Below are 17272 nucleotides of genomic sequence, written 5' to 3'. Positions count from 1 at the left end.
ATATAACATACAGAATTGAGTGGAGGGTGATGTTAAAGAAAGAAGCCTCTCTGAGGAAGGTGTTTTTGGTATTTGTTTTTTTTTCTTAAATGATACTGAGTTTGAGCTGGTCTAGGGAGTGAGGAACCAGAAGGGTTGAATTGGAAGAGCACTGTAGACTGTAGGAGGAGCAAACACAGTGGCCCTGGATTGAGAAGGAGGAAATTCCCAACGTGCAGGAGGGAATGAACTGTGAGGTGAGGGCAGGTCTTAGAGGCTGGCGGGAGCCAGATCATGCCCTGGGAAGAGGGCTGAGGAAAGAAGTTAGTGGGTGGAAGCCTTCAGAGTTTCAAGCAGAGGACAACATTATTTGATTTACCTGTGGAGAAGTTTCTGCTAGCTTCAGGTGGAGAATGAATCGCAAAGGGATAAATGTGGAAGGAGACCTGTTTAGAGGCTTTTGAAGTAGTGCAGCCAAAATACGACAGACTAAACTAGGGATATTGTAGAGGAAACTCCTATATTGAATTAGATAAGGTCTTCTCTAATGCTTAAGATTCTGTGATATTCCAAACCACTTGGTAACATTGATACATAACTTCTGTGTATTTGAGTACAAATTACTGATTAAGCTTGTACATTTAAAATTTTGTTCAGTAGAAGCACATGCCCAGTAGGATATGAACATTGCAGTAGAGAGTAGCTAAAGGATGCTTGTTGTAATAGTTGAATTCTGTTGAACAGCTAAATCCTCAAACTTTTACAGTGGAGGACTGTGGTAGGTTGACGGGAGCTTAAATCACTGGATCACAGGAACTTGACAAACTTTGAGCTGCAATGACCCTCTCTTTGAAAACTGTTTTTTTTTTTCACTTAGTTCATGTTGTCTTTCGGTTTTGTTTTTTAGAATTCATGTGGTATTCAATTAACACTGATTGAGAGCCTGCATTGTACCAGGCACAGGACTCCATAGTGAGGGATTGGTGAGATAAGGTTGTTTTCCTCTCATTTCCAAGTGCTGTGGTAGAGCATCTCATAGTCACTCTTAGGCATCCTAACAAGTGTCTCAGCCGTACCTTTAGTGTGATAAAAAGTGTCCTCAAGGCTGACATCCTGACAATTTCTATTTATTTCATGGTATATTAATAAAATTAATGAAGTGCAGTGAAATGTTTGGAGCCAAGTAGTAAACATTTTTATTTTCTCATGTACATTGTTGATAGGACTCTGAATTGGGGTGGATAATGTAGGGGTGGACTGGTAATGATGGGGGATTTAATTTAGTTTCAAGGAGGCAAAATAGTTCTATTCTAGGGTGGACTAAACCAGATATTTCATCTTTCACAAGAGCCCACTGAAAACCCAGAAAGCCTCCGGGTCTTCTGAAGGCGCTTCAGAATGGAGATGCCAGTTTTTGGTTGTACATTGAACTGAACCAGTCAACATGCCTTTGTTGCAGACTGCTTCAAGCCTCTAGAAGCCCACCTCAGAGTAAACTGGATTTCCCAAGTCTGTCACCAGCGATTGCTTTGCCTTTTGAAAACTACCCGTATTTGAAAGACGCCAACTTCAGATTCAGCATCATGTGTTAAATTTTCCCTGACCATGCCAAGGCTGGAGTGACTTCTCCCTCATGTAAACACTCAGCACCTTGGGTCCTTAGTCAAGTAGTTATACAGAATTTAAGAAATTAGAGCCATTCCCTTCCTACCCTCCGACCCACTATTCCCTTTTCTTGGAGGCAAAATTTTCATGTCTTTTAATGGCTTATTTTTGAATTTTGCTTCTGTATCTGTATATAAAGTGCTATACTACTATTTCTTTTCATTTAAAATTTCTTTTAGTTTTCTGTTTTAGCATTTTCTGTTAGTTCTTATTATGGAATATGAAAATTTAGCTCTCATTTCTACCCTCTACCAACCCCCATCACATATGCATCCTTTCTATGTCCTGATCCTTATAACATAGTTTAATTTAATGTAGACTAAATCAGTGTTTTGTGACTGTACAGAGTCTACACCTGAGCTGTGGAATAAACTATGATAACTTTTCCTCAACAATTTTATGATCTCCCTATAGCTAATAATTGTCTTATTTTTGGTTTTCATTTGTTTAATTTTCTATGTATTTATCATTAATTCAACTTCATATTGTTTGCTAGTTGTCTAACTCTCCTCTCAAGACCTCTAGACACATTGAATATATAACAGTTTCATTTTCCTGATGATGAAAACTTTCTGACCTGGTCTGTCTGCCTCTGGTGCACAGCTGATCCTGGGATCTCCCTTCACTGTCTTCTCAAGGATCCCTTTTTGGACCTCTTGTCAGATTTCTATTATCAATATCCTTTAACTTTCTTGGTTTTCTTCCTTGATACCTTATTGGAGCACATCCTCCAGGAGCTTCCTGAAATACAGTGCAGTGATAATAAATGTATTAAGACCTTGCAATTGGAACATGATTTTAGCCTGCCTAGCTACTTGAATAATAATTTAAATGTTTGTAGCATTGTAGTTTCCAAATTTTCTTCAGAATTTTGAAGCCATTGCTCCACTGTATTCACTGTGTTACAGTTGAGAAGTCTGAAGCCATTCTTATTCTTGACGTGTTACTTTTTCTCTCTGGGAGGTGGTCTATATTCATTCATTTTTCACGTTCATTAAGTATGGTCCCTTTTAATGTCCATAAGTCATGTCCATAAGTTCTGGGACATTTTCTTAAATTCTTTGGTTTCGTCTTATTTTCTCTGTCCTCTTTTCTGGAACTTTTTATTCATATATTGAATTTGTTTCTAAATTGCTTTTTAATTTCTCTCTATAAATTTCTTTCTTTCTCTCTCTACTCTACTTCCTCAGAAGTTGCCTTAACTTTTTGTGAAATTATGTTTTTGTTTCATGGTTGCAATATCTTATACCTAAGGATGGCAATGCTGATTTTTTTTAAGTTATTTTCTCCTTAGTGGTCTGTTTCCTCCAAATTGATTATTTCCCCTCCCTGTTTGTTTTGGTCACTATTTTACCCCAAATGTCTGGTAATTCTTATTCTGTGCTTTCCATTAAGGGTGGAGAACTAAAAAACTTGAAAGATCTGTGTATCCATGGAGCTTCATGGCTATGAGCTTCACTGTAGGGTTATCTGGCTGGACTGTTTCATAGGACTGATCTCCTGCCTAGAGGATGATTGCCTGGCTTCTAGATTTTGTCTTTGGTGGTCTTGGCCTCTATGGTGAATGTACATGTTTCTCAAACCCCAAGGATCAACTGTGCCTTTTGTCTACCCCCAGCCAAAGACTTTCACCTTTTCTAAAGAAAAAACTTCAGACTTTTGCTGGGTACAAGAGGGGCAGTTGTCTGGCTGGAGTGTCTTGTCTTTTTTTTTTTTTTTTTTTCTTGATGCTTAAAGCATTTTTTCACTGATTCAAGAAGTACTTAATGATTACCCTGTACAACATTGTGCTACAAACTTGGGCAGAACCAGCTCTGGATTCTGCCATTAAGAGCTTCACAGATCATTACAGTAGATACACACAAGCACCCATCTGTACTGGGGAGTGCTAAGGGACACATTTAGGTAGATTTAGTGGTTTATATAATATAGATTTTTAAACATGTCCTATCTTTTACATTTCTTTGGGCTTATTGATGAAATGGTTTCTAGGGCTTCCCTGGTGGCGCAGTGGTTAAGAATCCGCCTGCCAATGCAGGGAACATGGGTTCGAGCCCTGGTCCGGGAAGATCCCACATGCCGCAGAGCAACTAAGCGCATGTGCCACAACTACTGAGCCTGCACTCGAGAGCCTGCGAGCCGCAACTACTGAAGCCCGCACGCCTAGAGCCCGTGCTCTGCAACGAGAAGCCATCGCAATGAGAAGACTGCACACCGCCACAAAGAGTAGCCCCCACTCGCCACAACTAGAGAAAGCCCGTGCCCAGCAACAAAGACCCAACTCAACCAAAAATAAAAATACAAATAAAAAAAAAGTTTCTAAAACGACACTTAAAAAAAAACACCACCAAAATAAAGTAAACAAGTTAAAACTAGCTACTACCAAATACCTTCCTTTGAAGATTTTTTGATATGATTCTGTGTCTGATTCCAAAGACTTTCAACTAGTCTTCCTAATTCTAGTTTTTTGTTCCCATTTCCTAGAGATACATAGTACTGCTAATTCTTGAGCCTTCTGCAGATTCGTTGGTAAATTGGGCCTCTTACTTTCCCTGATGCCTGCTTAGAACTCATTTTTTTCAAGTATCCTAAGGCCTTTACTACTTTTCTGTCAGCTTTCAGTATTCAGTTATATTTCTGTTCTTTTTTTTTCTTATTCTCTCTGGCCTTGTGGGTTTATGCCTTTCTTAAAATATACATAGATGGATAGATAGATATAAAATATACATTATACATATTGTTGTAGTGGTGTTTGGGAAAGGAGTGAATATAGATGAGCATGTGGGCAGTCTTTATCTGGGAATCTTCCCTTTTATGTTCAGTTGTTTTATCTCCTTCAGCTAGATCACAAACTCCTTGATTTAGCTTGAATCAGGGATATAATTCTTTTATCCCCCTCTACAGCTAACTTACTGCCTTCCACATATAGTATATCATAATCTGTTGTTTGACCTGTTATGTAAGGGAGTGGTACTAAGTGAAGGATGTGTATAACAAATTGGTAATCATTCTCATTCCCAGGCAGTTATTAATATGCTGTGTCCCTAGAGCAGTCATTTGTATGTCCTGTATTAGTTCCTTTAGTTTGCATATTGAAAGTGATTGATAGTCTAGCTATTTAGATACACATGCTATACTAATGAGTACTAAGTTAACGTTTCAGAGTGTGCAAATGTCCTCAATGTGTTTACGGCTTATTGATAGTAGATTCCATTATCCTAATTGCATGAATGTTTCACTTCACCAGGGATTTCTTAAGGTAACAATCACTGATAAGTAGAAATGCAGATGGAGGAAAAAAAAAAAACCACTTATGATATTTGTCTCCTTTCCTTTCCTTCCTTGTTCTTTCTGTTAATTAACATACTCTTAACAGTGAAACACTAATTAAACTTCTCCTAATCTGATTAAGCCTCTGTAGTAGCTAAGACAAATTAGGTATTTAATATTTAATTTAAAACAATAGATTCTTAAAGTGGTATATAAAGTTCAACCTAGATACTAAAAGAAAATGAGTACTTTGACAACGTCTATCTTAGGCTAAGTCAGAGGACAAATGTATATCTTATGAATTATCATTTCTTTCCAGTCCTAACAGGGGCTTTACAGAAATGCACTGTATGAGCGGCCACTCCAATTTTGTCTCTTGTGTATGCATCATACCTTCAAGTGACATGTACCCTCATGGACTAATCGCCACTGGAGGAAATGACCACAATATTTGCATTTTCTCACTGGAGAGTCCAGCACCACTTTATGTACTAAAAGGTCACAAAAATACTGGTGAGTATAATGCTTTAGTATTTTTCTGTTTGAATAAGTTTCATCCTTTTGAAGATAAAATTCTTATATCTGCTTTCCCTAGTTTTTTTTTTTTTTTGCGGTATGCAGGCCTCTCGCTGTTGTGGCCTCTCCTGTTGCGGAGCACAGGCTCCAGACACGCAGGCTCAGCAGCCATGGCTCACGGGCCTAGCCGCTCCGCGGCATGTGGGATCCTCCCAGACCGGGGCACGAACCTATGTCCCCTGCATCGGCAGGCAGACTCTCAACCACTGCGCCACCAGGGAAGCCCCCTAGTTTTTATTATTATTATTTTTTACCTATAGCTATGGCTTAATAGTGAAAACCTTTTGGATCATCATTGTTCTGCAAATTCTCTGTTACAGACTTATTGTCATCAGTAATGGTTGACATGATTATATATGTAAAAAGGAAAAGATTATGGTTTTATATACTTTGTAATTTTGGTTTTTCAGCTATCTTGTGCAAGAAATTCATTTACTCAGGAAAACTGAGAGCACTTCTTTATCTTTGGGCTGTTATGTCTGTATTTATGCAGCAAATTAAAGCCCCAGAAGGAATGTATTTAGGGTTCTGGTATCATTATTTGAGAGTATTTAATACTTTTGAACAGCATTTTCTGTGATTTGTATTTCTGATTCTTTTATATTCCTGGATTTGTGTTTGCTTAACAGCTCTTTGTTATAAAATGATATGCTTAATCAGTGCAGTATGTATACTACTTTTTTTTTTATGTATCTGGAATAGTTTGGGACATCTGTAAGCAAATAGTATGGCCCATAAGCAGTCTAAACTTAATTTCTTTAAGGAGTTTGTAAAATGTTTTGTGTGTAGGTATGGGAAATCTTCAATACAGGGTGATACAGATTTTTTTAAACTTTTTGAAGGAAATCTTCAAATGTATACAAAAGTAGAGACATAGTATTTTATAAGTTATATATAAACAAACATAAAAGAGAATAGTGTAATGATCTTTTCTACTCATGTATTTACATAGCTTCAAGGATTATCAACACAAGGCCTATCTTGCTTCATCTTCTGCTTCTTCCAAAATATTATTTTAAAGGAAATTTCCAATATACTCTCTCATTTGTAAATACTTCAATATATAGCACTACAATAGGGTTTGGCAAACTTTCTGTAAAGGGCCAGGTAGTAAATATTTTAGGCTATGCAGGCCATACAGTCACTTTCACAACTGCTCAGCTCTGCCATTGTGTGCAAAAGCAGCCACTGACAATAAATGAGTGAACATGTCTGTGTTTCAATAAACCTTTATTTATGGACACTGAAATTTGAATGTCATAATTTTCACATGTCAGGAAGTACCTTTTTTTTTCTCTCAACCACTTGAAAATATAAAAACCATTCTTAGTTTGTGCACTGTACAAAAACAGATGGCCTACAGGCCACAGTTTGCTGACCCCTCAAAAATATAAGGATTCTCTTTTTTTTTTAACTAATTAATTAATTAACGTTTGGCTGCGTTGGGTCTTCATTGCTGTGTGCGAGCTGTTTCTAGTTGCGGCGAGCGGGAGCTACTCTTCGTTGGGATGTGCGGGCTTCTCATTGTGGTGGCTTCTCTTGTTGCAGACAACAGGCTCTAGGCGCATGGGCATCAGTAGTTGTGGCACGTGGGCTCAGTAGTTGTGGCTCGCGGGCTCTAGAACGCAGGCTCCGTAGTTGTTGCGCACAGGCTTAATTGCTCCACGGCATGTGGGATCTTCACAGACCAGGGCTCGAACCCGTGTTCCCTCCACTGGCAGGCAGATTCTTAACCACTGCGCCACCAGGGAAGTCCCTCTCTCTTTTTTAAAAACAATATCATTATCACACCTAAAACAAAACAAAACCGAATTTCTCGTTACCAAATATCCAGTGAGTGTTCAAATTTACCCAGTTGTCTCAAATGTTTCTTTTTACAGTTTGTTTGAATTGTGACCCAAAGGTCCACTTGTCTTTCCATCTATTGGTTTCTTTCTTTTTTTAAATCCCCTCTCTATTTGAAACCAGCTTATTTTACCTGTAGAATTTCCTGTAATCTGAACTCCGCTGGTTAAAGCCTCATTTCTCTAGCCTCATGTTCCTCAGTCCCGTAGTCTTGTAAGCTATTAGATCTAGAAGCTTGATCAGATTCAGATTCAAGTTTTGAGCAAGAATTTTATACTTTATGTTGTAGCACAACAGGAGGCATGTAATATTTCTTTTCATGATGTTAAGATTCATCCATTCTTTTTTTTTTTTTTTTTTTTTGGCGGTACGCGGGCCCCTCACTGTTGTGGCCTCTCCCGTTGCGGAGCACAGGCACCGGACGCGCAGGCTCAGTGGCCATGGCTCACGGGCCCAGCCGCTCCGCAGCATGTGGGATCTTCCCGGACCGGGGCACGAACCCGTGTCCCCTGCATCGGCAGGCAGACTCTCAACCACTGCGCCACCAGGGAAGCCCTATCTTGATTTTTTTTTAATGTGTTTCTCGTAGAAACCTGTGCAGTAAAAATACTGCTTCACATTTTAGAGTATTTTTTCTGCCTGGTTTGTTTCTACTTTATCATAAGGTCATCTTTTGTTATTTTGTTAAGTTACTTGATGGTTTGAAGCCAAATGTCATTTCTTCCTTCCTTCCTCCCTCCCTCCCTCCCTCCCTCCCTTCCTTCTTTCCTTTCTTTCTTTCTTTCTTTTTTAAATTTAAAACATACCACATTAGTGAGTAGGAAATAAAGAAATTAATGATTGACATCTTTATGTCATGTCATTTTTCTGTTAGCTTTCTAGCCCAAATTTTATTTTCTAAATGGTAGAGTGGTACTGTTTTTTAGTCAGTGTATATATATAACACTTTCCAGTTACATTACAAGTTGCGGTTTTAGGTAATGGAGGAGGAAAGTGCCATCCCACACTTCGGGGCAAGTGCCAGGGCCCAAAAAGAGAGCTACCACAGTTTGCCTCTGGTCACTAGTTATTCAGCTTGCTCTCTCTTCTGCAGGCAAAATATACCCACTTCTCTCTGAATGTCAGACAAGCCAAAAGTCCCATCCAGTTGCAGCATCAAGTTCAAAATTAAGAATTTCTGGATGATACATAGTATTCTAAATATCAGGGAAATGATGCTCAGGTGTTTCTACATCAGGTCCAGACATAGTTCCTCTTAAATTTGGAGATCCGTGGACCAAAAAACACAAGTTATCTGTCACCCATTCACTCAGTATACAACTGTGGAATATTGAGGGTAGTCAGAGGAAGCACTCCCATTCAGAAAAGGGAGCAATGCAAGGCAGCAGTTTCTAATCTGTAGTCATCTGAAATTCAGATGGGTGGCTGTTTCAAGGACCCCCTACTCTGAGAGTGATAGGTTTTTGTGATCAGTTCCCTCTGGTCTCCAAAAGGGGTTTCCCAATCCATTGTTCTTCATGGCTCTCCTTTAACCCTCTGGGATTCTTTTCTGTTATTCTCCTTGGTCACATTGACCCTCCTTGGGGACTACCAACTTTTTCAACTTGCTTTCTGCTTGTGGGAGCCAGGTGCACAAGGGTCGTGTTAAGTCTTGAACAGTCACAGACATTTTTAGTTATTGGCAGCATAACTCTCTGAAAAACTTATGTTTTTTACCTGTTTGATTTCCAGTCAGATCTCTTTGTCAGTAGTCATACCTCAGCTGTAGTCTAGATTTGCTGTATTACTCCCCATCTCTCCTTTCTTTCCCTGTGTGCCTCTTCAGATTTAGCTACTGAAACCTTGTGCCTTTCAGACGTTAGTTGGAAAGCTGAACCTTTAGGTTCTTTTCCCTGAGCTCTTTTCCCAGGTGAAAGCATTTATTTTCAGGGCAACAACCTTAATTTTCTTTGCTTTGAAAATGCTTTAAATCCATTTGGAAGTTTTGGCACTGTGCAGGATGGATGGCCATGTTTTTGATTTGTTCCTGTTGCATGGCTGGGTTTCAGTTGTCCTCTGCTGCTGAAAGGACTTCTCGGGTTTACATTTTTCATTTGGGCTTGAGAAGCAATTGGCTCTTCCAACTCTGCAAATCCCTAAGTTTGGACTCTTCGTTTCTGGCTGGGAACCAGCCAGTTCTTGATCTCATTCCATTCTTTTAGTACCTAGCCAAATGTGGCCAGTAGTAAGCGACACCCATCACTGAAGTCCTGTTTTCCAGCCTGTTTCTTTAGACTACAAGTTTGTCATGTCCTGAGTTATTGCCGGTAACAGCTTTATCAAATGTTCCTTACTACATGATAAGGAGCACCAGCCTTCTATTCTGTGGTAATAGTCTCCTCATTACCTGCCTGTTAAACCACTGCCATATATTTCAGCTTTTTGCTTCAGCAGTGCCTCACTTTTGCTACTAATTCTGAATCGGTCAGGTAGGCTAGGTGACCTTGTGGTAACAGACAACTCCAGAATCACAGTGGCTTAATGCAATAAGTTTGCTTTGCTTCTTATAGATCCAGTGCAGCAGGGGGCTCTACTCCTTGTGGGATCCGGATGACAGAAGCTTCACTGCAGCATGTGCTTTCACAGAGATTGGAGTAGTGGGGAGGGAGCATGGCTTCATTGTGCACCTATCCTTAAAGCTTCCGCCTAAAAGTAACATTATTTCTGCTCATTTTTCAATGCCAGAACAAGTCATGTAGCATACCTAAAGCCAAAGGAACTGGGGAGTTCAGTTTTACCATTTGCTTAGAAGGTGAAGAGCAGAAAATATTTGATGAATATAACTAATGGCTACCACACACGTTAAAATATTTATATGTTCCATGTATTTCCTGGAAACTTCCTCTTGTAACCTTGTAGACTTTTGTTGGATTGGTACTACCTGGGCTAATGTCATCCCGGATTTCCCTATTTCCTAGATCCCGTGTTTTGTCATTCTTAACTTACTCTTTCATTTTAGTGTAATACAGCTGTTGCAGCTTCCTAAGAAAGCTGTGACATGGGGGTTAAATATATTGTATTTGCATATTGGAAAATAGCTTTATTCTAGTCTTATTGAATATTTGACTTTTTGGCTAGACGTAGAATCCTGTGTTAAAACCATTTAACCTCAGAATTTTGAAGGCATTGCTCCATTGTCTTTAATGTATAATGTTATTTAGAAGTTTGTCCCGTAGAAAAGATGGGGAATCAAAATAGCATCACTTTTCTGGTCCCCTCCCAAACTTTTGGAGTCTTCTCTATTTCTAATGTTATAAAATTTCACAATGCATGTCTATCTCTGTTTCTCAAAGTGCCTTTCATTGGGCACTTCTGTGGGTTCATTCAATCTAGATATCATGACCTTCATTTTTAGGAATCTTTCTTGTACTATTTCTGTGTTCTTTGCCTCATCTTTCTCCTCCCCCTCCACAATTATCTCTTTCTGGAATCCCTGTTAGATGTTGGACATTTTGAAATTACTTTCTAACTTTCTTAATTATCCTTTCCTATTTTTCATATATTTGCCTTTTGGGTCTAATTCTCAGGAGACTTTTCTCCCCCTAGTTTTTTTTTTTATTATTTTTTCAGTTTGGTTCTTCTATTTTTAGCATTTAGTTTTCTCGTTCTCTCATTAGTTCTTTTTTTATATAATATCTGTTTGCAAATAATACTGTATTGAAGATTTTTCTTCTGCTTCCTGAAATTGGATTTGTTTCTTATGGGTCCCCCAAACCCCTTCTCCCTTATTTTTCTGTTTCTTTGTTTTGGTTTTTCTCTTTCATGTAGGTGGAGCTTGATGTTTGGTGGGCTTCGTTAGAGGGTGATCTGATGGTCTGACTTTTTAGATGGAAACCCTCTCGAATGTCTGCATCTGGAGTTCTTTAACATTATTCAGTCCTCTAGAAAAGAGTCCTCCTGCCTCTTGCTTAGGTGGAGTGGGATGTATGCCTGGCTGCGGATACTGTGGGAGCAGGGACACTGTAGGTACCACATTTCAGGATGGAGACTTTCTACTTATTCCCCTTGTGTTTCTTAGGGTTCCTTATTCCAGCCCTTTATTATGCCTGGTGACCAGAGTCTAGAAACTCTGCTTCAGTTCCTCCAGAGAATAAACCTCCAGTCTCCTTCCTGCAGTGGATAAGGATGTACTTTCCTGACACTGTAGGCTGAGAGGAGAGGTCTAGTGTTTCACTCTGTTGTGTGCAGCCTTTGAATCACTGTTCTCATTTTTCAGGTCCTCTGCTTAGCCCCATCCTCTATGGAACCTAGTGGCTGGATACTTAGTCTCAGTTTTGTGGGGCCAGTTACTCTGCTTCTAATCGCTTTCTGTGTAACCTCCTCCATTTTGCTAAGTCAGTTATGTTGTTTTCTGTTTTCTTTGTCCTTGTAGATTAATACCATTTATAGCATTACTGTGGATAATCTGCCATTTTTAATCAGAACTGTGTCTTTTTTGTTTCCATGTTTTTAGATAATTTTTCATACTTATAATTTTTAGCTTGTACAGTGTTACATCAAGATCATAAGGCATTTAATTAACCATTTCACTACTGTTGAGTAATGAAATGAGTCAGCTTGACTCTAGTTTTTTCTGTCATGTTAACTAAAGTGACCCTAAATAACTATATAAATAGCGTTTGAAAATCATTTGCATTATTTTCCTGTGTAGTTTCTTAGAACTGGAAGGGATTGTGCAGCCCACTTAATCCTGCTCCCTCATTTTACAGTCTAGGAATCTGATGTTAAGTAATATCCCTGAGGTCAGACAGCTCCTAAGTGGTATAGCTAGGACTTGGACGCACTCAGTCTGGCACCAGAGTCTGTGCTCTTGACCGCTGCACTCGTCTGCATTTCCATTGAGTTGAGCCTTAATTAGCTAATACTGTCACTTCATAAAGTGTTTTTAAAATTGTAGTGTTTTAGTAACTAGCAAGGTTGAGCATTTTTCTCTATAAAAATGTGTTAATTAATGCCTTTTTCCCCTTTAGTTTGTAGTCTTTCATCTGGAAAATTTGGGACATTACTTAGTGGCTCATGGGACACTACTGCTAAAGTCTGGCTGAATGACAAATGCATGATGACCTTACAGGTACAGTAGTTCTATGTGAATATTCGAGAAAATAATTAAAGATGATGATTCTGTGGCAATTTAACTTAATACCCATTTTTCTCACAGGGTCATACAGCTGCAGTATGGGCAGTAAAGATATTACCTGAGCAGGGCTTAATGTTAACTGGATCAGCAGACAAGACTATTAAACTTTGGAAGGCTGGAAGATGCGAGAGGACTTTTTCTGGTAAGATCAGAGTAGACAGCTTTTGTAATCTTTTTGCTTTCTATTTGCACAGGTGATTTTTTTCAAAAATTTAGAAGTTTTAAAGTGGTATTTGAGCCATTTAACTTGGGTGAATGTAAATTTTCTGACAGTTAATATGTAATATCTTTTTTTTTTGAATTATTTATTTATTTTTGGCTGTGTTGGGTCTTCGTTGCGGTGCGCAGGCTTCTAATTGAGGTGGCTTCTCTTGTCGCGGAGCACAGGCTCTAGGTGCGCGGGCTTCAGTAGTTGTGGCTCACGGGCTCTAGAGCGCAGGCTCAGTCGTTGTGGTGCACGGGCTTAGTTGTTCCGCGGCATGTGGAGTCTTCCCGGACCAGGGCTCGAACCCGTGTCCCCTGCATTGGCAGGCGGATTCTTAACCACTGCGCCACCAGGGAAGCCCGGTAATATCTTTTTAAAATATGTACTGAGACCTCTCATAAAACAACCAGATATGGACTAATAAATAGCTACAATATGGGTATGTGCTTCTGTGTATTTTATATATGTAATTTTTGGTACTCAGTTATGTTTTGGTTGTCATTTGAACAAGTTCAGCCTGAAACTTCCAAGCATAAGTCTTATTGAGGGTGGGTCAGTAGTGTTATCTTCATATATGAGGAAAACATCAGTTGTGCTTTTATTAATATTGAAGTACATTGTTTAATAATAACAACTTTCAGGCTTTGTTTATGTTGTGGTTTCAGGTGGGTAGTCTTTTAAAACCTCAGCTATTAAATAACTCCTAAAACGAGGCATCTGCTGTCTAATATTAGAACTGATGATTTATTTGTGGGGCACTTAACATTTTTGGTATGATTTTGTTTGTTTGTTTTTCCTTTTATTTATTCCTTAAAAGTTGATCAGCATCCTGGATAATACTTCAAGAAGTCCCTTTGTGCAGATAAAACTATCTGTAGGTGGAAAGTAGACAATGAGTAGTAACTAAACATCCCTTTGTTTCTGCTTCCATACATACAACATATGTGTTAAGTTTTTATTAATCTGCTATAGATAATCTGAATCAGCATAGGAAATACTGAGCATGGGAAAGGTTTTGACTTCTGGTCTCCTTTATTAGGTCACAAACTTCTGAGAATGTTTTGTCTTTTAAAAAAAATTGTAGTGGCATCTACAATGCCTCAATTAATATTGAAAAAAATGGAATCTTATCAAGTTTTTAAAAACATTTAATATCCTTTGATGAGAGGAATAAATACACACACACGTGTGTGTATATATATATATACAATCAACATAACACAAGAAGTTTTCATTCCATAAATTCTTGCCCTTTTAAAAAATCAATAGTCATTAATTTTTATTTTATCATTTTAATGCCTGCATTTATATAAATTATGAAATATTTCCCTTGGTAAAGCAACAATGTTTGGCTTTATATTTATGTTTTGGTTGAATCGAAAGAGGCAGGAATAGGAGGCAGGAAACTTGAATTCTTGCTTTAGCTCTACCACTGATTGTGTGGTTTTAGATAAATTAATCTCTCTCAACCTGTTTCACATTTTAATAAAGTTTACTTTTCTATGATATTTTATTTCAAACTCTTAAATAATTGAAATCTTTTTTGTAATCTTAGTTTTTCTTTTCTTGGTGCTTTATAAATATTAATCTCAGTATTATGTGGTGAGAAATTTAGGGGATATTTACTCTTCGTTATATATCTGTGTATATTTTAATATTGTGTATGTTATGAATTACTCTTGTTATTGGGGAAGAGAAGTTGACATGAATTGTCAAGTAAAAATTGGAGGACTTCGCTGGTGGTCCGGTGGTTAAGACTCCGAGCTTCCACTTCAGGGGGCACGTGTTTGATACCTGGTCGGGAACGAAGATCCCAAATGCCGTGAAGCCAATCAATCAATCAATAAATAAAGGATTTCCTTTAAAAAAAATTGTGGGGATCAGAAACTTATTTCTGGAGGGGTTTAAGAAATTTTTAAGAAATAATTTAGAGAAGATATGGTAAATATAGAACTTCCCAAGACTGGTGATAAAAAATACTGCCAAGCCTACAGTACAAATTTTGGCTATCAGGTTTTTCTACTGGAAAAAAAAAAAGTATTTCTCTAACTTGAAAATCAGTTTTTAATATTCACTGGTATGTGTTTTATAATGTTAATAAAATACATAGAGCCATCAACCAAATGATCCATTTTTATTGATTTATCATGTTCTTTTTTTTTTTTTTCATACAGGGCATGAAGACTGTGTAAGAGGCTTGGCAATTTTGAGTGAAACAGAATTTCTCTCCTGTGCAAATGATGCTAGTATTAGAAGGTGGCAAATCACTGGCGAGTGTCTTGAAGTATTTTATGGTCATACAAATTATATTTATAGCATATCTGTCTTTCCAAATTGTAAAGGTAAGACTGTCTTATACTACATATTTTAAATTTTGTATTGAGCATTGTTCTATTCCATCTTGAGGTGGGGGGCAGAGGGCTAATGATTTAAATCAATTTACTAACTGTAACTTGAGTAATTTAGTAACTTTATTTCATAAGTATCTTTTTCCTAAAGGAGGAAACTGTATGATCATCTTTATATTAATTCAGACTTGATGGTGTGTTGTAAAAAGTTCTTGGGCGGGTTCCCTGGTGGCGCAGTGGTTGAGAGTCCGCCTGCCGATGCAGGGGACACGGGTTCATGCCCCGGTCCGGGAAGATCCCACATGCCACAGAGCGGCTTGGCCGTGAGCCACGGCCGCTGAGCCTGTGCGTCCGGAGCCTGTGCTCCGCAACGGGAGAGGCCACAGCAGTGAGAGGCCCACATACCGCAAAAAAAAAAAAAAAAAAAGTTCTTGGGCATCTGAGGAAAGACTTCTTATAATTTATTGGTATAAAGTATAGTGTGTAAGATGTTAAATATATAAAAATGTGATTCTTTGAAGTTGTATATTGTATAAGTGACAAATACATAAAATTTAAAGCTATAATTTATAAATACTTGGGGTTTAAAAATCAGTATGCCTATTTAGAAAGGTGGTATATATAAATGTACTTAATTTTATATATTCAAACTAATTTTTCCTGTATTCATTAATTTTAGATTTTGTGACAACAGCAGAAGACAGATCTCTGAGAATCTGGAAACATGGGGAATGTGCTCAAACAATCCGACTTCCAGCTCAGTCTATATGGTGCTGCTGTGTGCTAGACAATGGTGACATTGTGGTTGGTGCGAGGTACTCATATTCTAGTCAATCAATCAATAATATGTGTCTAGGCCTTAGGTAGGTGTTAGAGTGCACAGATATAAGCCATAGGAATTTCAGGTGAACTGGGGAGACCACAGGCACATTTGTGTTACTAAACAAAACAGTAGTAGGTATAACAGGTTTTGCACTAATGATACATGATATATTATAATAGTATTGCACTGTAAGTTCTGCAGTCGAAACATGAAATTAGAGAAGTTAGAGATTTGGTGTGGGCAAACTTTCTGGAGAAGAAGAAATTTGAATTGGGTTTTGAAAGATAATGAAGGAAAATGGTGGAGGAACAATGCTGGGGAACAGTGGGTGACAGGGGAAGATGGTAGCGTGGGGCTTAATTATGGAGAACCTGGAATGCCCAGCATTTGTTAGATTCAGTGCTTGGGGTTAAAGGGTTGTAGCTCTTGAGCAAGAAGTGCTGTGATTAAAGCAGAACTTATGAATTATTAAATACGTAGGTTAGATTTAACTAGTGGTGACAATGGGCAGGAAACCAAGTTGGTAAGCAATTGCAGTAGTAGGTGTGAAGTTGTGAAATATTGACCCTGCAGTGCTAATGGATAAAAGACTGGAAAATGAGATAATGCGGAGGGAAAATGATCAGAAGGGGGCGTGTCAGAAAAAGGATAGAGTTTCAAACTTTGGATGATTAGAAGTCCACATTAATAAAAATGGACAAGAGTGAGAGTTGGTTTGGTGAAGAAGGTGATAACTTCCTGGGATCCGAGTGGTGATAAGCCACACTCATGCAGATTGGTCATGGGCATTTGGACTGGGTCCTAGTGTAGCAACTGAGACTGAAGATCAAGATTGGCACAGAGCTTCCAGAGTCAAGCAATAGGGCATCTTTCTCTGAGGGAAGAAACATAGAAGGGGAGGAACAGAACTAAAGACTGAACTTGTGATACACTGTGGGTAGAAAAAGAAGCCAGTAGCCTAAACAAAAAGCAATCCAGATGTTGAAATTCAGAGATGGAAAAGAGATTTTGGAGGGAGATTGTGATCAGTGTCAATAAGTACATGAAGGGGTTAAGGAATGGAAAGTTAGGAAAGCTTTTGGATTTGCTTTGAAAGATGTTAGCAGTGACTTTTTTGACATCACATTTTCATAGAAAATGATAGAAAAAGGTAAATGAGAGGAGACAGATAGAAAGAGATTTTTGAAGAAATGGATGAGGGAAAGGATTATAGACTACTGTGGCACTGAAGGCAAGAGGAAAAAGGGCGACAGCCATAAGGGATACAGTGTCTAATAAAGCGGATGTATTTTACTCCTTGGCTGGGCCAGAGGTTGATTTGTTGGTTTAGTTATTTTTACCCTAAAATCATTTAAAGTTGAAGAAAAATAAAGGGGTAACACTGC

At 38.3% G+C, this 17272-nt stretch overlaps 1 protein-coding gene across 1 annotated transcript in view; it reads left to right on the top strand.

Annotated features, from left to right (window-relative positions):
• PLAA (phospholipase A2 activating protein) overlaps nucleotides 1–17272 on the top strand; it is a 37366-nt gene that overhangs the window by 1445 nt on the left and 18649 nt on the right. Inside the window, exons 2-6 of the mRNA XM_030830333.3 lie at nucleotides 5234–5427; nucleotides 12345–12445; nucleotides 12533–12653; nucleotides 14891–15058; nucleotides 15744–15879. Of these exons, the coding sequence (XP_030686193.1) occupies nucleotides 5234–5427; nucleotides 12345–12445; nucleotides 12533–12653; nucleotides 14891–15058; nucleotides 15744–15879 (720 nt within the window). The remainder of the gene's footprint in view (nucleotides 1–5233; nucleotides 5428–12344; nucleotides 12446–12532; nucleotides 12654–14890; nucleotides 15059–15743; nucleotides 15880–17272) is intronic.

This window comes from Globicephala melas, chromosome 6, assembly GCF_963455315.2.
Source record: "Globicephala melas chromosome 6, mGloMel1.2, whole genome shotgun sequence".
In the NCBI taxonomy this organism is placed as follows: Eukaryota; Metazoa; Chordata; class Mammalia; order Artiodactyla; family Delphinidae; genus Globicephala; species Globicephala melas.
This window is presented reverse-complemented; position numbering and strand designations above follow the sequence as displayed.